Source organism: Carcharhinus amblyrhynchos, unplaced genomic scaffold (assembly GCF_965287045.1).
Source record: "Carcharhinus amblyrhynchos unplaced genomic scaffold, sCarAmb.v2.hapA chromosome_215, whole genome shotgun sequence".
NCBI lineage: Eukaryota > Metazoa > Chordata > Chondrichthyes > Carcharhiniformes > Carcharhinidae > Carcharhinus > Carcharhinus amblyrhynchos.
In genome coordinates this window covers 198,492-223,012 of record NW_027649955.1, presented here as the reverse complement: position 1 = coordinate 223,012, position 24,521 = coordinate 198,492, and the positions used below count along the sequence as shown (strand labels likewise).

General features: G+C 42.5%; 1 protein-coding gene across 1 annotated transcript in view; it reads left to right on the top strand.

Annotated features, from left to right (window-relative positions):
• The window catches only part of LOC145338881 (inositol 1,4,5-trisphosphate-gated calcium channel ITPR1-like), a 154,851-nt gene that overhangs the window by 59,159 nt on the left and 71,171 nt on the right, over window positions 1-24,521 (top strand). Inside the window, exons 9-12 of the mRNA XM_080183284.1 lie at window positions 5,994-6,092; window positions 6,263-6,396; window positions 7,064-7,229; window positions 8,012-8,172. Of these exons, the coding sequence (XP_080039410.1) occupies window positions 5,994-6,092; window positions 6,263-6,396; window positions 7,064-7,229; window positions 8,012-8,172 (560 nt within the window). The remainder of the gene's footprint in view (window positions 1-5,993; window positions 6,093-6,262; window positions 6,397-7,063; window positions 7,230-8,011; window positions 8,173-24,521) is intronic.

Below are 24,521 nucleotides of genomic sequence, written 5' to 3'. Positions count from 1 at the left end.
CACCAGCCTGCCATGAGGGACCTTGTTGAATGCTTTACTAAAGTCCATGTAGACAACATCCACAGCCTTTCCTTTGTCAACCACTTTTGACACCACCGCAAAAAACTAAATTAGTGAGACATGATCTCCCTCGTACAGAACCATGTCTGTCGCTAACAAGACCATTCAGTTCCAAATGAATACAGATTCTTTTTTTAAGAAACTTTTCCAACAATTTCACTATCACTGACGTCATGCTCACTGCCTATAATTACCCGGGTTATCCTTGCTACCCTTCTTAAATAACATGACAACATTGGCTATCCTCCAATCACCGGGATCTCACCTGTAACCAATGAAGAAACAAAGATTCTTTTAGAAACCCAGCAATTTCATTTCTTGTCTCCGTCAGCAATCTGGGATAGATGCTATCCGGCCCTGGGGATTTGTCTTCCTTAATGCTTTTTAATACACCTAATACTTCCTCCCTTGGAATGATGACTTGCTCTAAAGAGTTTGCATATCCCTCTGAGACACCACCAATCAACGTGTCCCTTTCCTTTGTGAATACCAATGCAAAGTACTCATTAAGGATTTCACTCACTACCTTTAGTTCTGCACATGTTAATTATCAATAATTAGATAGTAACAGAAGGCTGCAGTGATGAAGGCATCGATAAGGATATCACTACTGTGATCATTATGAATTTCGGTTATGTTGCCCAACTTAGAAAAAGTTTTTTTTACATCTGCACTCTAATAACTATATTGATAATCCAAGTTGCAGTGTATTAAGGAATAAACAGTGCACAATGGTTATCATAGGTTATGTTTTGGAGAGTCTAAATGTAGTATCTGACTTTTGTGTTTGCTAATGTACGGCCATTTTCTCCCACTGAAGTGGTTTGTTTTGATTCTCCAAGGTCAATAATAAAGGTTGAACTATGAGTGAGTTTAGACAGATTTATCATTCTCCACACCTTCAAGGATTAGGTTTGGTTGGGTGCATCATCAAATACTTTGTTCGTTTCTCTTGTTCCTTCAACAAACACAGCTATAGAGTTTTGCAGAATTGAATGCAAGCTATTGGAGTTGATGGCAACTTGTATGTGATCAGCCAGGAAGTCTACTCACGCAGAGAAGTCCTGGGCCTCCTAAAAGCCCATGGAAACGTTCATAGAATCCCGACAGTTCAGAAGTAGGCCATTTGGCCCATTGAGTCTTTTACCAACCACAAGCCCATCCAGGCGCTACTCCCGTAACCCCACACATTTACTCTGCTAATTCCCCCTAACACTAGGATCAATTTAGCATGGCCAACCGACCTAACCTGCACATCCCGTCAACTATGGAATTAGCAGGGAATGAACTTGACTTGATAATTAATGTGCGTTACAATGGGTTTTTTAAGAAGTGCATCAGGCAGAATTTTCTGACTCCTCCCACCGGCGGGATCTTCTGTTATCACCACAGTCAATGGGCTTTTGGCTGCCTTTCCATCTCCATTGCAGCAGGGCCTGCTGCACCAGGGACGGAAAGTCCCAGCCGCCATATTTGAGTTGTCAAGTCAGTAATTCATAGAATGACTACATTAAATATTGACTACGCCCTTTATTTCTCTGGCTTACCCTCCCATCTACTGAAATCAAGAAACAAATTGAGCCCAATTCACAACTATCAGAGCTTAGAGACCTCCCCCCCCAGCGTTTTTCCCCCCACCCCACCCCTGCCAAAACCCCAAGTCTGTGCAGACATGTTGCTGTGATTTAACCAATTCAAATTAGCATACAGCAAACTTCATTCTGCAGCTGGAAGAAACCGTACCCATTAGGGCCTTGGTGTGTCTACTTAACCTTGAGGAAAGTGTGAAGAATTCAATTCCCCTGTGACTGGCTTGTCCTCCAGTAATGAAACAGGCTGGTGGATCCGTCATCAGCATTCCCCTGAGTGGGGGCAAGGGGTTGTGGGGGAGAGCTGTACACCCAGTGGGCTTTAGGTGTCTGATTTGAAAGTCAGCTATAAAGCAGTCACTTGTTTCGGTGTTAAACCTCGAGCTGACACAATGTCCACAACCACACTCGTTCACCACTTAACAATTGGCATTGATAATTGAGCTTCTGAAGAGGCTTCATAGGGCAGATGCAAAGGTTGATTTCCTCAGCTTGGAATCTAGAACATGGAAGCGGAGACTCAAGATAAAAGGCCAATTATTTAGGACTGAGATGAGGAGGAATACCTTCACACAAAAGATTATGAATCTTTGGAATGGTCTATCTCAGAGGGTTGCAGACGCTTGATCATTGAATAGGGTTAACACTGCAGTTGACACACTTTTGTTCTCTCGGAATCGAAGGATATGGGGTACAGGCAGTGAAAGTGATGAACAGCGATAATCACATTGAATGGTGGAGCAGGTTCAAGAGAACGCATGGTCTCCACCTGCTCCTAATTCTTGCGTTTTTATAAAACGTAGTTGCTGGCCCATTATGGGAAATAGCAAATTATTGATACGTCAACTCATGGTCTTGTACTTGGGTTCCAGGAAATTCTTCTGATATCCTTCATTTCCTCATAATGGATATGATGGATATCTTTTTCATATTTGAACTTGACAAAACATCAAATACCAAGGTTGTATTTGACAAAGTGTTTTCACCACAGCCATAATAAAGGGAATGAATGTGTTCTGCTTTGGAGACTGCACCTCAAGAAGGATATATTGGCTTGGAAAGGGGTACTGTACAAATTTACTGAGTTGATTGAGAGTTAAATTATGAGGACAAGCTTATAGTTCATGAATTCGGTGCAATAGAGGGGATATAATATGGTAAAGGGACTCAATAGGATAGATGTGGAAAAACTAGTTCCTCTGGTAGATAAATCCAAAACAACTGGATATAATACAATAAAACCATAATATTTAAGGAACACGAAGACTGTGGATGCTGAGGGAAATTTTGAAACCTAACGTAACAGATTTTTGTTGACAGATAAATGAAGTTGAGGTATAGGTTAGCAGTGATCAGCAGTGAACTGCTGAAATATGAATGTATCTACTGCTGGTTGTTATTACACCAATGGTGTATGTTTTTCATACATACATTGTATGAAAGTGCATTGGAAGGGAATTTCTCTCTTCACAAACGGTCAACAGAGTGAAATGCCAGGTAAAAATGAAATGAAGAGGAACAGTGCGATCTGCAGGCAAGCGACAGAGCAGCGCAGCAGGCAATTCAGACAGGGGATATTTTGATGCATTGGGTGGATGTAAAGAATAGCTGTCCCTTAGGACAAGTGCGTGTAGCATGCCTGGAATAACCCTGAGGCATAAAAGATGTGATCTGAAGTGACTGACGCAGCCACAGACAATGCTGAGCCTGTGGTTGAGTTTGGCAGCAGAAAAGATTACAGCTACGCACAATGTGTTGTTACTCCTGGATTTTTCCCTTCCTTTCTGCACATCCTGATGTCTCCTACACCCCACTTTCTCCCTCCCTCCCCCCTCTTCTCCTTCCCTCTTTCTCCCATCTCTTTTCCTTCTTCTCCCACTTTTCCTTCTTCTCATCCTCCTCTTTTCCTCCCTCTCTCCTCTTCTCCCTCCCTCCATCTCCTTGAGACATTTCCAGGAAGGCAGGTCTCTTGCCAATGATGTTTTTTGCTGACAGTCTTCCTCTAGTGTGAGACATTACTGCATATTGTGTCCTCCTCCCTTTCCTCGGCAAAACCAGTGTATGGGATTCCCGAGGGGAATTCCATTCTGCTACTATTACATACGTCGCAAAGAGAAAGTGGCAATGCTCTAACAATTGATGTAAAAGTTCCTGACCACCTGCAAGGAATCTGAAACAAAAAACAAAACCAGGGAAAAGGTTTTTAAAAAAACCCTCAGGAAACTGTTGTTGCCAATCTCATTCAATGGCTCATTCAATCCATTTCAACCACCAATCAATCCCCAGCAGTCTTGGATGACCATTTTTAACAAGAGCAGGTTGATGCATCTGTGTTGTTACACCATAGGTACTGGGAAATTGCATGAGGGATGAGATGATTAGTATGCCCTTAGTTGAAGTGATTTCGCCAGTGAAAGATCTTCAATGTCCTTGGGGAAAATCCAACTGCATGGAACAAATCCCCAGTTCACTTTGTTTATCAGCAGTATCCAATCAACACACATGGCTCAATGTTGCTTATAATATGCAAGTTAATGAATAAATATCACAGTGACTGCTTCAAAACCATGGAAGATTGGAAGGTGCAACACTGATAGGTGCTTGCCTCTCCCTATTGTCATGCCAGTATAGGCATGAAGGTATTTCATATTAAATGCTGTATCCTTTTCAAATGGACACGGATAAACTGTAAGATGACTGCTAAGAGTCACCCAACTTCTGTAACCTCAATAGCCTAGCAACTTTTCTAGAAACCTCCAAATTAGATTAAAACAGGCATGCCTAAAGAGCACTATTCTATGAAATTTCACACCACCTACTGTCAAGGCTTACTCCAAAATACAGGGACAATAGACTCCCAGTCTCTTTGACTCCAAATCTGCCGTCTTTTAAATGAGTAGTATGGAAACTGAATATCCTCGATGTCGTGCTAAAGACAACTATCTGCCTTCTGTTATATAGCAATGTCTTTTGATCATGTGACTGAAACTCCTTCATGATGAAAGACCTTCATTTGCCTTCCATTGTGTATCAGTGGTCATTCATTGAAACTAGCCAATGAGTTTGAAATCCTTTTATCTAAAAATTAAGAGGCTGGGAAGTTTTGCAGAACAGTAGCTAAATAGAATGACTCATCTTGCCTTTTCAAGACCTGTGAGACTTGGTCTTTTAAAAGCCTCCATCAACCTGTTCCAGAGATCTGAGTTCGCTTGTAAGACGTTGGACCTCCGATCACTTTCGTCATCAGGACCTGTATACACCACGCCAAACAGATTCCATTTCAAAGAAGCGCTGCATTTAATCCAGATTTGACCTCTGTTGTCTGCACTTGCCTGAACTACAATTCCAATGTGGGAAAAGCTCCCTTTTTCACTGAATTGTCACAGACCTGTGAATTGCTAACTATTGTATTTGGTTTAAATATTTTAAAAAGTGCACTAATGTCTTTAACTGAATCTTTCTTGAGCAAGTATTATGTGATTGATGTTGCAATAGACCTTTTCAGGGTGAATACTCTTTGTTTAAATCCATGGACATCCACTGCTGATGACCTTTTAAATTGACTGCACGCTAATTGCAGACACGTGTTGACCTTATCCAAGTTAAACCTATTAACGGTTATTTTTAAGTAAGAGCTTCCATCATACCAAGGAGGCTTTAGGTCAAGTGACCTTCAATAACTTGGATGTCCGAAGACATGTGGGTTAGGTGAATTGACCATGCTAAATTGCCCTTTAGTGCCTCAAGATATGTAGTTTGGATGGATTAGCCATGTAAATGTACAGGGTTATGAGGATAGGGTGGGGTGCTGTGGACCTGGGTGAGATGCTTGTTCGGACAGTAGGTTCAGACTGGGTGAGCTGAAACATTACATCTATCCACGTTCAGGATGGAGATAATAAGGAGACAGCAATGTTTCCAAGGAATAACTGATAAAAGCTCACGTACAACGTTGTAAATTGTTAACGGAACAGCAATAGTATGGATGGTGCACAAATTATGATATTTTAACAAAGGTATCTGATCCTGTCTAACATGTGCTGTCATTTTCTTCTAAGAGTAACCCTGTTGATTGTATACTCATTTGAAGCCCTGACTGCCATCAAAGTTACTGTGTGAAAGTAATACACCCATTACGTCCATTACTCAATACGTGTGAACATTTAGTTAGTTTCCTCTCTTTATCAGCAACGATGGAAAGGTTGCTATACGAGGCAGGCAACCCAATTTGAACATGCACAGGCCTCTATTCCAGCGTTAAAAAGTAGTTGAAAATGAACATGAATCTCTGCAAATAAAACTGCCATGTTATGCCTGTTTTCCATTCTGCTTTTTTTTGTTTAGAAGATGCTGCATCGATGGCAGAAGAGCTCCTGACTGCTGATGTCTGCAGACTGGGCAATGGAGAGAACTGTTCGACACTTTACTCTGTGGAAAGTAACGGTAGGGTGACCTTGGTTACAATCCAATATATTTAGGAAGCAGGGTGAGGCAATGTGCCCAGGGAAAACATTGGCTTGCAAGTGCTGCATTGATGTCCCTGTTAATTTTAGATTGAATGGCCTCAGCATATTTTAAAGATCAAACCTCATTTACAAATTATTCCCTGTCAGAGTTGCTTTCGGAGAATGAAGAGGACTCGGAGCATACCTGTGAAACCCTGTTGATGTGTATCATTACTGTCCTCAGCCATGGACTGCGAAGTGGAGGAGGAGTGGGAGATGTGCTCAGGAAACCTTCCAAAGAGGTACTTTCTACCAAACAATAACTATGTGGTGCTGATACCATCAGGCCAAACAGAGAGTGGTGGGCAGACTGTATAACGTTCTAGCTTTAATCTGCTCAAATTTTAGTTGCCAATCCAATCCACAGTAGGGTATTGATCAATCAGAGTTTACCAGCCACTAGCTTCAATTTGATGTGCTGCACAGATTGTAAAATTTGTCCTCTCCTCCACAAAAACAAATTGGCAATGAATATATCCGGCTAAGCTTGTGATTAGCCTTTCCACTATGTTCACATCTTGGTATTTAAAAAGACACTCATTTATGTGAAAAAAAAGACATTTTTGAAATAAATGCAGTTCTGTGTTTTGTGCATATTACACTCATTAACAGTCTGAAACACCAGAAATTTTTTTTGTATCTGTTTGAAAAAAAAACCAACAGCTGTGTTCATATGTGTATGGAAGGCTTTCAATACACTTTCAGGGTATTTAAAGCAGATATATTGTACATGCAAAACTTAGTTTATGTTGAAATGAACTTGGAGAAAACTAGTCCAATGTGCCTAACCCATGGATTTGAGTTACACATCAAAGAGAAATCCCATTTTAATGGACCAAACTGGCTTACAAAGCGTTGACTGTCCATTATAAATACCCACATTCATTGGGTGACTGTCACTTCTTTCAGGAACCACTATTTGCTGCTCGTGTGATCTATGACCTTCTCTTCTTCTTCATGGTCATCATCATTGTCCTGAACTTGATCTTTGGTGTCATCATTGACACTTTTGCTGACTTGAGGAGTGAAAAGCAGAAGAAGGAAGAAGTCCTGAAAACGACCTGCTTTATTTGTGGTTAGTATTCATACCTGAAGTGGATGGGAATGGGGAATGTCTTGGCTCATTGGAAAAAACGAATTGTTGTCACTAAACCACTGCTTTAAAAAATGCAGCATCCTAGGGACTGTTATGATTCCAGCAAGTTACTTTTTAAAAAAAATTGTGAAGCAATTTATTTTATCAAAAAAAACTTCTAAGGAAAGGGGGCTCCAAATGTAAAGAAACTGACAATTATGTAAAGTCCTGCAAGCTGTATGAGCTAGCTGTTCACCACTACTGTTTACCATTTTGCCAACATGGTATTCTGTCACCACCACCACCACCTCATTTAACGATTGAGTCCAGATACAAAGGAACACATGCCAGAAATCGGAAATGCACGTAAAGGTGATTATGCTGTTTGATTGGGAAGGCTTAAAATAAACTATGTTTTGTGATGCATTACGTGTCTAGGAATTACCACAACAGATGTTTGCAGTGTGGGTCCTTTAGTGTCAGAGCAGATATCACAACATCCCACAGTATAGAACAGATGAGCGTTGCGTTAAATAAAACACCCATCATTCCAAATTATGCAATGTTACCTTTCAAATGCTTCAAAATTGTCTAGTGTCGTTGTGCATTACTTTGACTGTAAAATTTCTCAACATGAGTAAATTAATAGACTTTGAATAGTAGATTCTCCTCTCAGTCAGAAGCTTGTTGTCTGAACGGTGATGAGCTGTTTCTGTTTACACTTCAGTTCTACACATGTAATTAGTCTCAGGTTTGGTAATTAGCTAATTTATTGTTTCTAGGCTTGGAAAGGGATAAATTTGACAACAAGACAGTAACGTTTGAGGAACATATCAAGGAGGAGCACAACATGTGGCATTATCTATGCTTTATTGTCTTGGTGAAAGTTAAGGACTCCACTGAATATACTGGACCAGAGAGTTATGTGGCAGAGATGATCAAGGTCAGTAACAGCTCCAAGACTCTCTGTTAATTATCATTTTGAGTATTATAAATAAATTAATATGGAAAAATGTGTATCTATCAATGTCTTAAGTGCCTTGTCCAAAAGGAATAATATTGGACTTTTTTTAAAAGGCCATGTGACTGATTTTGACTGGGAGATTTGCTTGTGTGAATTAGACCTTTTAATAGTCATTGCCAGTCTTAGCACACCTCTTCCAGTGACGGCTGTACTGACTTCTATTAGAAACCTTTGCGATTTCTGCATACTGTAGGCAGCTTATTTGAGGTGCCAGCCACTGCTCCAACATCCACATTTGAACGTGAAGTAAATGTTTTAAGACCTAACTTTAAGGCCTGATTTTTCTTCTTCTTGCTTTAAGAGCAGTTTTATTTCTCATTCCGCTTTCAGAATCACATTTAGAAATGGATTGCTTGACGTGCAAGGCAAGATGAGCAAGATAAAAACTTATTCAGAGATTACATGCTACTAAGGCATTTGAACCCATGACTCTCAGAAAACATGAGATTCAAAAATGCTGTTGTAGACAACTTACTACCCCTTCTTCTTGCTGATTTTTTTTCACCACTTTGACCTTCTGTCATTCTTTCAGGAAATGAACCTGGTGAAAATCAGGGTGAGGAATAAAAACAGTTTGATGAAGTAGTGCAAGGGTACAGAGGAAGCAATATAAAGTAACAAATTAGATTTCTGTCCCCAAAATTTTGGCAGTGAATTCTGTCAATTCATGGATACATGGAGAGACAGTGCAGAGGAGACTGAGAGAAAAAAATCAGGGATTTTTCTTGCACTCTAGATGAATCCAGGTAGGTGGACTTTGGCCCCTATGATGAAAAGGCAGAAGTAGTCTGAAGTGGTCAGAATCATAAGGCTGCAGCTTGCAAATCAGTAGCAAGGAAATTTGAGAGACCATTGATGAAGTAGCTGGGAATGGAAGATGGGTCAAGGGCATGTGGATAGTAAAGGTAATGAGAAAATGGCTGATTGGGCCTCGTGTGTAACTCAGATCTTGGTGATAGATAGGCTTTGTGATCACTTAATGTAGGTCATGGGTGGGACAGTTCTGCAAAAGAGGACAAATGGTTTTTTCCCAATTTTTTCAGCAGCAAGCTGTGAAGCATAATTGGATCTTAATTCCTTTACCCCACTTCTCCTTCCCCCGTCTCCCCATCCCAGCCTTTTTGAACCAAGCTCAGCCACTTATAAAATAGAACCCAATTACGCTCAAAGAATGCCGAGTTTTTCCTCCTGTTGATGGAATGTGAATCACCAATAATTCTGAGCTGAACTGGTTATCTCTTTGAGGTTTAGTTGGAATTCCTGGGATGCTACACTGTATAAATGCAAGTTGTTTTCATATTGGTAAATCCGTTTATCCTGGAATCTGATCACGTAGCTAGCTAATACAAAGCCATTGTATTTAAAATCTGAGTCTGTCCACTGTTGCCTCAATTTAGCACTTACCTTTCACACACTGTCCTGTTTTATGCTGAGTTTCACTGTTGTAATTTGCTGTTACCTGTACAACAAGAGCTGTGTTTCCCAGTGTGACATGATGGTGCAGCACTATGGAAAATGTGCGTTAAACATTGGAGTCAACTTTGTGTAACCTGCTTTGCAACTAATTTTCTCAAGTTGAGCACAAACTCACATTGATGGAAGTGTATTTATTATCTGTATAGTCCTTACTTTTGGCTTGCATTCTTTTTGACTGCTCAAAAAGCATTGATATTATTACTGATGTACCTATCTATTCTCTGATTATGCAGAGACTTGGCGCTGTACTCTCAACTCAAACACGTGAATACATTCATGCCATCTCAGTGCCTCTTGCCTGCTTTTTACGGAGAGGTGATTTGGCAGTTGCTGCAAACTTATATCTTTAGTTTTTATTTATTGGAAGACAGGATGTGGACGTCACTGACAAAGCCAACATTTGTTGCCCACCCCTAGTTAGCCTTTGAGAGGAGTTAAGTCATTATGTGTATGTAAGTGTATAATATATGTACACACTGTGATTCACTTCAACCACTGAGCCACAGTAAAGTCATTTTATATATTGCCTCATACAATGAAGTAAGACTCAAATCTGCAGAAAGAAGAGTCATATGTCTATAACACTTGGATAATGTTTGAATGACTAGGAGTTGTCGGCAGTGGGGGGAGGCTTGCTATTTGTGATGAGGACATCGCCTGGAGAGTTGTTGTTCAGGCATACTTTTTTAAATTTTAAAACTGGAACCTTGTCACTGGGCCTGAGGTGACGCTTTTACAGCCTATTTTTAAAGCAAGTTTTCGTGGCATGATTTGTCTGCCAATTCAGTGTTAGCCAAGGAGCAGGCATCGAATTTTCCATCATTATTGCCTCAGAACATTCATGCCAGCAGGAGAACTGGACGGAGATAAGAACTTTTTATGCTGCAGCTGTTATGATCAGAAAAGTACTGTCTGACGGGGCAGCGAAGTAGATTCAGGAGTAACTTGAAAAAGAGAATTGGATGAACGAGGAAAATATTTGCAGGGCAACCAACATGTACAGGGCAGAGAAGCAAGATTAATTGGCTAACTTCTTCAAAGAGCCTGCGCTGGCACGAGGAGCTACATGGTTAGATTTTAGAATGGCAGACAACAATCTGAATTCTGAACCTTATCTGACCAAAACGTGATGGGGCTTTTTTCACTGAAGCTTAGCCAGCACGTTTTGGTTAAAGCACTGTGCTAACCAGGAGCAACGTAACTTGTCTTGCAATACGTACATTGTGACGTCATGCAGGGGATTTCCACCAAATATATTTCAGAAGTGACACTTTGAAAGTAACTGCTTATTAATTACAACCAGCAGTTGCCTGCAGTGTGTGGGTGTGCAAGACCAGTTGCTACAGAACCCTGATCTTGAACTACAAAGGGTAAATAAATGTAAACAGTCTGATACGATTTCAAAACTTTCCTGGCTGCAATGTGGGTTCGTTGACACTGTGGAAACACACCTGTGTCTGAAATAAGTCCTGTTCCATTCAAAATCTGCACCTTTCTGGTTAAAGTGCACAGGCTTTAACAAAAGCCTATTTGTTTTTGGTTGTTAGTGGGACTATTCTCGTTGGAATTCAGAAGAACGAGGAGAGATCTTATAGAAACTTATAAATATATGAAGGGAATAGATAAGATAGAAGCAGGGTGGATGTTTCCACTGGCGGGCGAAACCAGAACTAAAGGGCATGGTCTCAAAATAAGGGGGAGCAGATTTAGGACTGAGTTGAGAGGAACTTCTTCACCCAAAGGGTCGTGAATCTGTGGAATTCCCTGCCCAGTGAAGCAGTTGAAGCTACCTCATTGAATGTTTTTAAGATGAGAATTAATAAATTTTTGATCAGTGAAGGAATTGAGGGTTACGGTGAGCGGAAGGGTAAGTGAAGCTGAGTCCACGAAAAGCTCAGCCATGATCTCATTGAATGGCGGAGCAGGCTTGAGGGGCCAGATGGTCTACTCCTGCTCCGAGCTTTTGTGATAGCACTTTTAATCAAACAGTACGTTCTTTTCAACAGCCATGTTTGCAGAGGTTTTCTTCATAGTGTCAATGCTTTAATAAGTAAGGGTGCCATTCTGCCATTGCAGATACACATTTGGCAGTATAACTTGGGTCAGGCTGCTGATCTAATCCCCAAGAGCACTGACACCAGGACGTGGGAGGTAGTTTCACACTAGCAGCAGTATAACTTCAGCCTACGTACATTTTTAAATGTGAATCTCCTGGGAGCTTTAGAGACACAAATCTTTTTAATTAACTGTAACCTTTGGGGAATGGAAGATACAGGAAGGCATGTGCAGCAAGGGACCAGTGGAAATGTAAACTCACTGAAGATCAAACCCTGTCAATGCTGGTCTGCAGTATGACTGCAGTCTCTCACAAGTGAAAGATTCTTTAGATGATTTTTGTTGTAGAGTCATGCACTAGAATTCTACTGCCTCGCCCAACATGGAATCGGAGCAGACAAGAGAAATGTCCATTAATTTCGGGCAGGAATTTTCCGGCCTTGCTTGAGCAAGGCTATAAAATCCTGCAAAAAGAGACCACTCGGCCCATCGTGCCTACACTGACAACAATCCTACCCAGGCCCTAAAACTGTACCCTCACGTATTTACCCTGTTAATCCCCTGACACACTCTGGGTCAGGTTTCACCATTTTAATTCTAAGTGCTGAACCTGGGCACAATTCAGATCCGACTTGGAAAACTGTTCTCGGGCGTCCCCATACGCACTTAGCCCAAAAAGAAATTGGGGTCTGAATTGTCCTGTGGTCGGGGCTTATCCTGCCCGAAACGCTGCAACTCCGATCGGAGTTTTGAAATGCGCATGTGCCGTGAAAAACGCTCCAGTCACATCACTCCTGGGCCGCAAAAAGCGGATAAAGTGGCCCGAGAGCAATGGTCTGCACAGATATCGTCCCATCCTCAGAACATAACTGTCCCTCTTATCTACCCCACCCCTCCACTGCTACCCAGACTGATTTGCGACTCCATGCCCCCGCTCCTCGCCCCCCCCCCCCCCCCCCAACACCACCATCACCACCACCACCAATGACCCGCAGAGTGGCAGCAGCGCCACCCCCCCGCTCCCCCCACCCCCCGGAATTTCTGGGGTGCATGGGGTCCTGAATTATGCGGGCTACTTTGCAGAGGCAGCAGGAAGTGTAGACAGTCAATGGATGGGAGGCAGAGGAGGATATTTCAAAAAAAAAACTAGTTCTGAACTTCTTCTGGGGGTCAATACTATGGTTTGATTTTTATCATTTATGTGGTAGTCTGGACTATCTAACCACATTAAGCTGTGACCTGAATTTTGGTCCTTTTTTTTTGCATTAGAACTTTATTGGGATGTTGAAGCAAATCACAAAAGTCAGGGACATGAAAATCAGCCACCGTGCACACATGCTAAAGAATTAATCTGCTCTTCCAGTATTCTCTTTTTTGCTAGTGAAACTTGTTTTGTCAGAAATAGGATCAAAAGTTTAGTATGAAGTGTAAATTGGCGGTGGATTCTACAGTAGGAGTAGACACACTTTGAAAAATTCCGTCCTTTGTGAGATTCCACGTTACCAATATTTAAAAACAAAACTGGTACTTTAGCTACCTGGGTAGAGGAGGTGACTCTGTCTTCTTGACAAGAAGTGACAAGATATCTAGGAGCTATGGTGAGGTCTCCCAAACCTGTGGTAGTACTTCCTGTGCCAATTTGAATATTAGCAAGGGGAAGGGACAAATGAAAAGTCTGATGAAAAGAAATGGAGATTGGCAGTCAAGGTAAGTCCTTCCAGAGCAATTGAAACAGGGTGTTTGTGTCTCTCAGGCATTTGCTCTGTATTACCTCCAATGATTTGAATAAAAGTCTGGAGGAACAAGTGTTAAAATTTGCAGATGGTATCAAGTTAGATGGAATAACTGATTCTTCAGAAGACCAAAGGGAACATCAATGGAATATTAATTAGACTGAAGAATTGGCAAGCAAGTGACAAATGTAATCCAGTATCATGAAGATTAAGGTGATTCATGGAAGCAGGACTGGTGCTGTAGAAGATCAAAGCAAATTGGGGCCACAGGTTCACTGAACATTAATGGTAGTACCTCAGGATGATAAGCTGGAAAAAAGAAAATGTTGTATATCATGAGATGTAGGATATAAAAGTCAGGAAGTAATCATGGAATCCCTACATTGCAGAAGAAGGCCATTTGGCCCATCAAGTCTGTACCGACTACAATCCCACCCAGCCCTTATCCCTGTAGCCCCATGTATTTACCATGCCAGTCCCCTAAATTTAGCACGGCCAATCAACCTGGCACACCCTTGCATTGTGGAAGGAAACTGGAGCACCCAGAGGAAACGCATGTAGACATGGGGAGAACATGCAAACTCCACATAGACAGTGACCCAAGCCAGGAATTGGCCCCAGGTCCTTGGCATTGTGAGGCAGCAGTGCTAACCGCTGTGCCACCTTTATGGTAGGCCTATATAAAATCTTGAGACATGAGAGAGTGCTGGGTGCAGTGTTAAGCTCCTGCTCCTACTGTATGTGGGATATTGTGTCTTTGAAGAAGGCAACACGCTGATCCATCAGGACACAGTCTGATATGAAAAATACAAACGGAAGCATCGCTTAAGCCTCTGGGAAATCTTAAAAGTGCTCAAAATTGAGAGGTTGGTGCAGGCGGGATACAACCAGTAGGTAAAGGGTCAAGAACATGGGAGCAGAAAGAGGAGATTTAGAACAGAGCATAAGAGAAATGTCTTTACACAGTCACGAGGAGGTTGAATTCACTTCCATAGTAAAGGCAGAAATGTCAACCCTGAATATCAGATTAGTTAGGTAGACAAAGTACTAATAGTTGAAGGGCAAGTGAAAGGAATTAGACAGTTTGCTTGCACGGAAGTTAAATGCTAACGTGGACCTTCTGGGCTGAATGGTCCTGTGTGTTATGATTTCTATGCATATTGTTTGATGGCAGATTCAGCGACTCACCCAATTGAAGGTAGTGCCCAAAGCATTTGACGTGGCTATGAATTGTGCTGTGTGCATGTTCTTTGTGATGGAGTACAAGACATTGGTAAGGCCACTCTTGGAATTCTGTGTGCAATTCTGGTCACCCTATTATTAGAAAGGATGTTATCAAACTAGAAAGAGAGCAGAAAAGATTTACTAGGATGCTACCGGGACTTGATGGATTGAGTTATAAGGACAGGCTGAATAGAATGGGACTTTTTTCTCTGGAGCCTAGGAGGTCTATAAAATAATGAGGGCATCGCCAAGGTAGAGAGCCAATATCTTTCCCGAAAGGTAGGGGAGCCAAAAACTAGAGGGCATAGGTTTAAGGTGAGAGGAGAGAGATAGAAAAGTATTCAGAGGAGCAATTTTTTCACAGAGGGTGGTGAGTGTCTGGAACAAGTTACTAGAGAGAGTAGTAGAGGCGGGTACAATTTTATCTTTTAAAAAGTATTTAGATAATTATATGGGTACAATGGGTAAAGAGGGATATGGGCCAAATTTGGGCAATTGAGATTAGCTTAGGGGTTTAAAAAAAAGGGTGGCATGGACAAGTTGGGCCACAGGGCCTGTTTTCATGCTGTAAACCTCTGAGTCAAGAAAGAATTGACAATATTCATCACCAATCTCCGGGTATTTGTGGAAAGTGGGCAACAAAAATTATCCAGGTCAAATTAAATTGGTTTTCCAGTCCATAAATTTTTGGACTTCCACTGCAGGTGAATAACCAGCACGCAGTGTTGCTACTGGTGAATGGACTTGCCCTCCAGCACTGGATACGTGCTGTGCACGTCAACAGCAGTGATCTAATCTGATACATCTCCACAAACAGGTCAGAAAGGTTCACTCATGCGGATGTGCGGCATTCATTTTGGGTAGCACTGCAATGTGCCTAGTTCTGTGCTGCTGGTGATGTAGTCTGCTCCATGTTTGTAAATGCCAGTAAAAACTACGCACAAAAATTACAGACCACACAAACAGCTACTATTAATAAATTCTCCGAACATGATCCTATCTCCTCTGATGTATGTTATCGTGCAACTAGACTGAGAGATATTGTCAAGTTGAATGTTCTTTTTTAGCAATGGTGGATGTACTGTATCTTTTTATAATTTACGTGCAACTCTACTCAATGGGAATCTGAGGTTAGGAATACCTGCAACTGGTTTCCATTAATCTGATTGAGGAAAGATTGGTTTCTGCCCAAAGATTTGTTTGTGAATCTTGAATGACTTATAAATGCCTGCTAAGTACCGATGGGTAGACTATGTCCTCAGAATGCCTTCCCAGAATTTGATTAATTTAGAGAATAGGTGACCTTTTTTTGGTTTTTGCTGTTGAAGCACTTTGCTGATCTGAATTTGCAATTGGTTTGCATCTTGTATTCACACCTAAAGAGCTAGCTGCCAGGTTTCTTAGTCCAATTTCATGTCTCACAGAGCAAGAAGTATGTTCTTGTTGATCCTGTAAATTAGTCTAGGCTTTAATTGACATGATTTTTGACATGGGATTTTAATTTTTTAAAGAATATGCTTTTACTGGGACCAAGTTCTCTTATTTAAACATTTGACATAATTTGCAAGGAGTGACAACTGGTTGCAGCATTTACAGATGACCTCTAATTCTGTGTTGGAGATGTGCTGCTCCTGATGACTTGAGCAGATTAGCATGAGACTAACCAAATGCTCAGATTCTGCAAGATTGTGGTTTTGCATTCATGGTTTTGCATGAATACACAATGGATGAAATTGCAGTGCTGTGGCTCAGACTGGTGTAGAGCTGGGTGCTGCGAAGTGGAGGCGGGAAATGGAGGGAGAGTTATATGTATTTCCAGCCCGTTTCAATTCAGTGGAGCCAGTTGTCACGTAGCCATTTACGTTTGTGGCGCTTCGTGCAGCTCTAACTTCCAAGACAGAGAAATGCAGTTGAAAATTTGATTTGGAACATTGTGATGATGTGCTGCTGACACCCTGTTACCTGTGACCAGTTCAGATTATCAATCCTCCAGGATTATCTTCAGGTCACTGCTGAAAACAACACTCTCGGAGAAAAAACATGGAGCATTGCAGAATCATTGGACGGCATTCCCCCATTGAGTCCTGTGGCAGGTCAGGAAAATGGAGTGTTTCCCGCCATAGAGGCTGGTGGGAAAACATGCCAAATCTTCCTGCCCCAACTTCATTAATTATGCAACCGGGTGTTTTGTGCCATATTCCGTGGTGGGTCAGCCCTGATGGTGCATTTATGCTGTCCTATCCTGCTGTCACATTGAAAAGGCACCCAATGTCACTGACCCACTATTGAAGAAAGATGATGAACCTTCTGAAAGATGAAGATGGAACTCCAGGAGCACTGAGGCTGGAAGATGGGCCCTATTCCAGAACACCAAATCTGGAAGGTCCACCAGCAGATTCTCCCTGCTGTGGTACTCCAAGTTGCTGTCAATCTCCATCCTGATCTCTGGAAGCAGCCCCAGGCTTTGTTCAGGTAAGTCCAGTCATCTGTAATACCAAATGTGTTTTGCACTGGCATGCTTTCCCACTGGCACCATGGAGGATCGGGCATCTCAGACCTTCAGCTGCATCCCATCAGCAGGATCAAGTCAGTTTCAAATAGCCTTCCAGTGGACTTCCTGATCTGAATATGGGCACCTGCCACTCTAGATTCACACCGGTGTAAAACCGATTTTTGGGCTTTGTGCTGAATTCTCTGCCTGCGAGCCCCACTTGCCATTGAAGCTGCCAGCAGGGACTTGGGAGAATTCCACCTGTAGAGTGTGTTTGCAACACAGAGGGAGGCCACTCAGCCTACTGAGTCCATATTAGCTCTCTGCAAGAGCAGTGCAGCTAGTTCCCACCTTTTCCCGATGACCCTGTTGTTCTTCAATCCACAAGTGTTTAGCTAATCTATTAAAGTTATCTGCCTGAACCACACCCTCAGGCAGTGCATTGGAGATGCTAACCCCACACAGTTTTTTAAAAAAACTTATTGCATCACCTTTGGCTCTTCTGCCATCAGTTTAAATCTCTGTATTCTGGTTCTCGATCCCTCAAACAAAGGGGGTGGCTTCTCTCAGTAGGTGTATCTACCCCAGATTGGCCCTATTGTGGTTTAAGAAGGCACCACTGCCGCCTTGAGAGTAATTGGGGATGGGCACTAATTGCTGGACTTGGCAGCAACACTCATATCCCATAACAATTTTTTTTTAAATGTGCCTCTTATGTATATCTAGGAATGTATCCTTGTCTCATGACTCTGAAGACCTCTATCAAACCTCCTCTCAACCTATCTAAATGGAACAACCTGGTGCCTCCAATGGATAATCAACTGGGATATCCCAATCCTACCCACCACGGATGCAGAAAATCACACCTGAAGTTGACGAACCTTTGACTAGCCCATCAGATTTCCCTTCCTGTCCATGATGCTGCCCATCACTAGTGGAGCGGGGAAATCCTGGCCCTGGTAACTGAAGTCTCTCGTCCTTGGAACCGATCTCATAAATCTTTCCTGCGTCCTTTCATAAAGTCTTTACAAAAGCAAATTTTAAAAAAAATAGATATTTAACCACTTTTAAATGTTAAAACATTGGATATGGAGCAAAGGCTGTTTGACAGTCTGGAATCATCCAGTTGAGTGATGTAGATTCATTTGCTTTCCAGATACTTTAGGAAAGTGGCCATCTTGAGCAACTAATTGTGAGCATATAGGGGAAGGGCAGTTGGAGGCAGGAGGCAACATGATGCCAATGCCAGGATTTTGTCAACCAAAGTTGGCATCACTAGTTCCACCATATTTGTTTCAGTAAATCTTTCGTCTTTATAGGATGGAGGAGTCTCTTTCTCCCAACCTACGACAGATAAGACAGCTAACTAACCTTTCCTTTAGGGAAGGAAACATTCCATCCTTACCCAGTCTGTGGACCGTATGTGACTCGAGCCCCACATCGATGTGCTTGACTACTGAGTGGCCTCCAAAGTGGCCCAGCAGACCACTATGTTGTATCAAACCACTGTAAAGAAGGATTGCTGTGAAGTTGGGCTCTTCACAGCCTAATCAGGGCAACTGGGAATGGGAAGTAAATGCCACCTTGCCAGCATCCCAAGGTTGATTTATTAAAAATCAAACTCTTTCTACCCAGAGGATGTAGAAAGATGTCTGCACTTAACCTGAGTAACAGGATGAACATAAGAACATAAGAAATAGGAGCAGGAGGAGGCCATCTAGCCCTCAGTGCACTGTATGGTGTCCCACCTTTATTGAATATTTGGTTTGATTGCAGGATTTCACCATAGAGATTACAGTCAGAATAACTTACCATTTTGCTTTTTTGTGCTCAAATTTGTTTTTGTCCCTTTCCTTTTCTCTCTCTCTCTCTCTTTCTTTCTCTCTCTCTCTTTCTTTCTCTCTCTCTCTCTCTCTCTCTCTCTCCACGCACCCAATCAAAATAAACAACACTCAGCGGATTTTTGTCTCGGGCTCAGGAAACGATAGTCAGGTTCATTTCTGATTTGTGAAGTTTCAGCTCACCTCTGAACCCCACTCCTGCCGTGCTTTTTGCCTCCGAGTAATGTGGGGGGGAGTTATGCTTTGTGAGCCATGATGAAACACCCACACCCACACCCACAGAGGATAATAGTGGGGTGGCAGGGGGGTGGAATAAATTCATATTTCTTCTGGTGCTCACACTGATGACCTTTAACCTCAAATGGGACATGTGCACCATTGTGACTCAGGTTCTTCCTGACCTGCAAAATGGGTACACAAAAATAGCATGGGGTCAGGAAGCCATGGCAGATTAGAATTTACTGTGCAAGTTTGTAAGTTTTCATCATTCCCAACCCCATTTCCACCTCCATCATTCGTCAGATCTTTGGACCTAGCATGCAAAGTGGGAATTCTTTGAGCAAAATCTTACCAAAGAATGACAGTGTTATTTTCGCCAAGCTCATTTCAATACATTAGCATGTTTCTCTCCAGATCTTACGACACTGCCAAAAAAAATCGAGGGGACAAGTTTCATACAATCATGGAGAGAGGTGGGGACTCAACATGCTGGCAAAACCCAGCTGCACTTAAGATTGCTGTGCCATCTTTATAAGGGGCTCTCTCCCTCAACCCAAGCCCGCCATGGAGAACTCTGACCCCATCTCCACCCCCAATCAGCGTTGGTACTTCCCTTTCTCAACAACTGTACTCCCCCCACCCCTCCTGCACTGTCTGACTTGGCATCCCCACCCCAGCCCTCCCCATCATCCTCTGCTCCTCCATCCACTACCGCATTTAAATGAATATTCCTGCCACCATGAGGCTGCCACTGGGACTCACCCCTTGGCACAAACTTGTCATTAGCATGCTCAACAATAATATGCTAATATATTTGAATGAGATTTCTGCAATCCCATGGTGTGTTTCACTCCATTCCACTGGGAAGGGGCCAGAAAGATTGGAACTCGGAAATTTGCCGGCACGAATCGTGCAGATTTTGAACACGCACTACTATTCCCACAGAAGGAGAATGTGGGCTCAATATCATCCCCCTAACTTCTCATGAAGTGAAATGTAATGTTGCAGATTATGACAGCGAAGTTGCAGGCCTTTGGGCCCTGCTGATTCTTTCTGGTGTTTACACTTCACACATACCTCCTTGATCTTTTGCATTACTCCCACCTGTCCTTTTGTAGCTTGTAGAACATCAGTATGTATGACCCAGTTAGGTCGTATTTGGTATCCTTACTGGGAAGGGGTTGGCTGCCTTTGTCGTGAATGAAACATTTTTCATCCGTTTGGCACCTTGAGCGTTTCCAGATTAACCATATCCAGAGTGAATTAGAGAATAAGGCATCTTCTTCTCCCAATGACATACTTTAATCTGCACTTTACCACTCTCATAACTGGGTTTTTATTTCTCTATTGGCTATCATTTGAGGCAATAATTTTAAAGCTTGGAACTTAGCACAATACTCCACATTTCATGAAAGAAGTCAGGCAGAAAGAGCAGATCACATGTAACCAGGATGGTCTTTGAATGCCAGTAATGATGGGACATTGAAACAACCCCTTTCACCAGTCTGTTGACCAAAACAAATCTGCTAGACTTGTTTGGATATTGTTGGGGCTGTGTACAGACAGCAAGATGCTTCTCGCAATATAAAATATGAATATTTGATTGTGATGATCGATGTCTGGCTGCTCTTTCTGTACCCCAGCTGGATAAGTTTAAAAATTGCTTGTTGGTTGCCAATTGACAATTTTAACCAGAAACACACGCTCAGCAATTGTGAAAAAAAATTGCGTGGTCACATGTTTGTGTGTGATTATTTTTATTGTGTTGTCAAATTAAAACCGTCAAAATTAGCCAGTCTGTTCACTCGCTGGAACTTCGGCAAACCAACAATGAATCATGCCTAAAACGATAACAGGTAGGCTTCTTGCCAGAGATGGATTTACAGCTTGCGAGGTGCTGCGCTCATCTTTATTTCTGGGCCCCGGCCCTCTACCCCCTCGCCGCCCTCCCCCCCACCCCCACCGACCTCATGCTCCTCATCTTCGCCACCTACCTCCCCAACTCGCCACTTGCATCCTCCTATTCTCCAAATCTCTCTCACTTTGCTTAGTGGTGTCTTCAAGGCAACCTTCTTCTTTATGGTTAAGGCTTGATTTGTTGTGTTCCTTGGTCTGGGCCATCTGCAAACCTGTTCACCTTTTGCCAAACCAGCAGGATCTCAGCGGTCTCTGCCTCCTCGCCTCTCTTCATTCCTCACACGCGTATACCTCAAACTCAGACAGGTGTTTTCCCACTCTGAGACTCACAAATCAGAGTCTGTTTTTGCTCTGTATTGCCTACTGATAGGCTTAATAAATGCAGAGCAATCAGACTCTGGACGCCGAGTGCAAAGGCAGGCGTGCCCCATCTGTCCTTTGGTCAGGGCCGTATGCTCAGGCATGGGCCAAAATTTTACCGCCTTATCCACCACTGGAATCGTAGCAGCTGAGGGACGGACAATGGAAAGATCTGTTAACCTTGGGCAACATTTTATGGTTTTGGGGTATGCGAGGCTGTAAGATCCCACCCAAGGTGTGTTTCAATGTAAATCTGTCTCAGCTTAGTTTATTTTATTTACTAGTGTCACAAATAGGCTTGTGTTACTCTGCAATGAAGTTACTGTGAAAATCCCCTAGTCGCCAGCATCTGTTTGGATACACTGAGGGAGAATTTAACACAGCCAATCCACCTAACCCACGCATCTTTAGACTGTGGAAGGAAACCCACGCAGACACGGGAGAACATGCAAACACCACACAGACAGTGACTGAAGCTGGGAATCGAGCCCAGGTCCCTGGCATTATGAAACTGGGAATGGAACCTGGGTCCCTAGTGCTCTGAGGCAGCAGTGCTAACCACTGTGCCACTATGCTGCCCTCACTTCTTGCTTAACACAATGTTTGAACAGTGTCTCTATCTCCCCTCCATTTGATCCAATCCTGAGCTCTTCAGTGTCCAAACCAAAGTAGCAAGCCTTACACAACGACCTTTACATGTAATAGTGAATCCCTTCACACTGTGGTAGTGACACTCCAAAGCAGCAATGAAGTAGTGTGGATGCAGCTCTTTCTAATGAAACATTAAACCTTTTAGCCCTTTCTCCCCTTCCTCGCAGGTGGATGTAAGTGATCTATTTGCACTGTTTGAAGAAGAGTTGGGGAGATTTCCCCAGTGTTCTGGCTAACATTTACCCCTCAACCAACACCATTAAAATAAATAGCCTGGTCCTTATCACATTGTTGTTTGTGGGATTTTGCTGCTCCTACATTATGACAGTGACAACATTTAATTGGTTGAAAAATAAAACACTTTTAGGATATTCTGGAGTTGAGACAGGCGCCTTATAAATGCAACTCTGTCTTTTAGTGTTGATTTTAGTGTTGATGAAGAGCTAGGCTGCCCATAAATGGTAGCAGTGGAGATGTTGGTACATGGGGCGAGATTTGTGATCAGTGCAAATGATGGGCTTGAGTGCACTGCTTCAAAATAGACTGTAGCCAAATGACATTTGGTTTCCAATCCACGAGTCAAATGGCATGTACCCCGTCAGTGCTGCCTGGTAACCAGAAAATCGGTGGGAAGTTTACCACACTGAAGAGCAGCAAAGCTTATGGTAACGTTGTGGTATTTGATGAGGAGCTCAGAAACCTGAGTGTTCAAATCCCATCCTGGCCTGGTATGAGATTTAAATTCATAAACCAGTAGATTAATTATGATAATTAGCAAATTATTTTGAGCCCTTAGTCATTGGACTGATGGCCTTCAGGTACGCTTACCCCTAGACATTCTGACAGGGTCTTAAGTGCTTTCATTTTATTGTCCACATCCCAACAATGTTGAAAGTGAAAATGTTGTTTCTGAAACTTTGGCAATTTTTTTTAGCTGGGTGGGATAGTAAGACCATTGAAGTATAGTTCCATGATTATATCACTAGTGAACACGTTGAAAATTAATACTTTTTTGGTTTCAGTTTTTTGCTTTCTACTCGGCTTTAGAAATTGAAAAGCAGAATTGAATCACATGGCTGCAGATAGATAACTGGCATTAATTAACTTCAGGCATTTCTAGCCTAAAGTCCGGTTCACCATTCATCAAACAGCTGAGCTGAAAGTCTGGTGACTCGTCACCTGACTGTGGATTAATGAGGGATGATGTGGATCGCATTGCAGCTGCTGTCTGTTTGTGTCCCGTTCCAGCTCTTTGCTTACTGCCTAGAGTCTGAGCCAGTGGTGGGGAAGGCAAATGGCTAGAAAATGAGAGCGGGCAGCTTTGAGCTTGTGCTTTCAAACACTTAGTCAAATAGGGAAGGTCTCGTGCTGAAGGAGTTACCTCATGAATGGACTGAGTTGAAAACCTTGTGCATCAAATAGCAGCTATTGCACACAGCTGTGCTGCACCGGGGCTTTGTGGGGACAGCTGGAGAGCAGAGGCAGTGACCAGCCTTCCTCCTACGTGATGTGAATGACCTCAGAATTCTGAAGGGGATTTTTCTTTAATTATGGTCAATGATGCATTTCCTGCAGGAAGTGTGTAACCTGATTTCGTACTCAGAATGGGGATGCATTCCAAGAGTCTTTACAACAGTTCTTTTTTTAAATCTAATTCTTTTGTAGTAAGACTATGCAATACTACAGCAAGAAGGCCATTCTGCCTGCACTAGCTCTTTGAAAGAGCTGCATGATTAATCTCCATATGCTTGCAATATTTTTCCCTTCGATCATTGATCTAATTCCCTTTCGGGTGTTACTACTGAATCTGCATTTCCACCCTTTCAGGTGTAGCTCGCTGCGTCTGGGGAAAAAAAAAGTTTTCCTCATCTTCTTTGGTTCTTTTGCCAATCTTATTCAATTTGTGTCCTTGACTTCTTGACCCTTCTGCCAATGGGAACAGTTTCTCTCTGCCTACTCTGTCTAGAGCCTTCATGATTGTCATAAGATATCCGCCGATCAACTCAACTCTCCTGGCTCCCAGTCCTGAGCAACATCCCACCCCCTCTCAGAAGAAGGGAGGTTGCTACATGAAGACTCCTGGAGAAGAGTTACATCAACCCACGCCTACTGCTGCACAAGGACCAAACCCTTTACTGTTCGCGCCCCATCATGCCAGCATGGCTAAGGTCACTGTGCCAAGGAATAACACAGTAAGAAGTCTCACAACACCAGTTAAAGTCCAACCAATCAGGTGTCAGATTCACCTGACCAAGTGGCAAACCCTGAAAGCTTGTGAGTTTACTATCAAATAAATTGGTT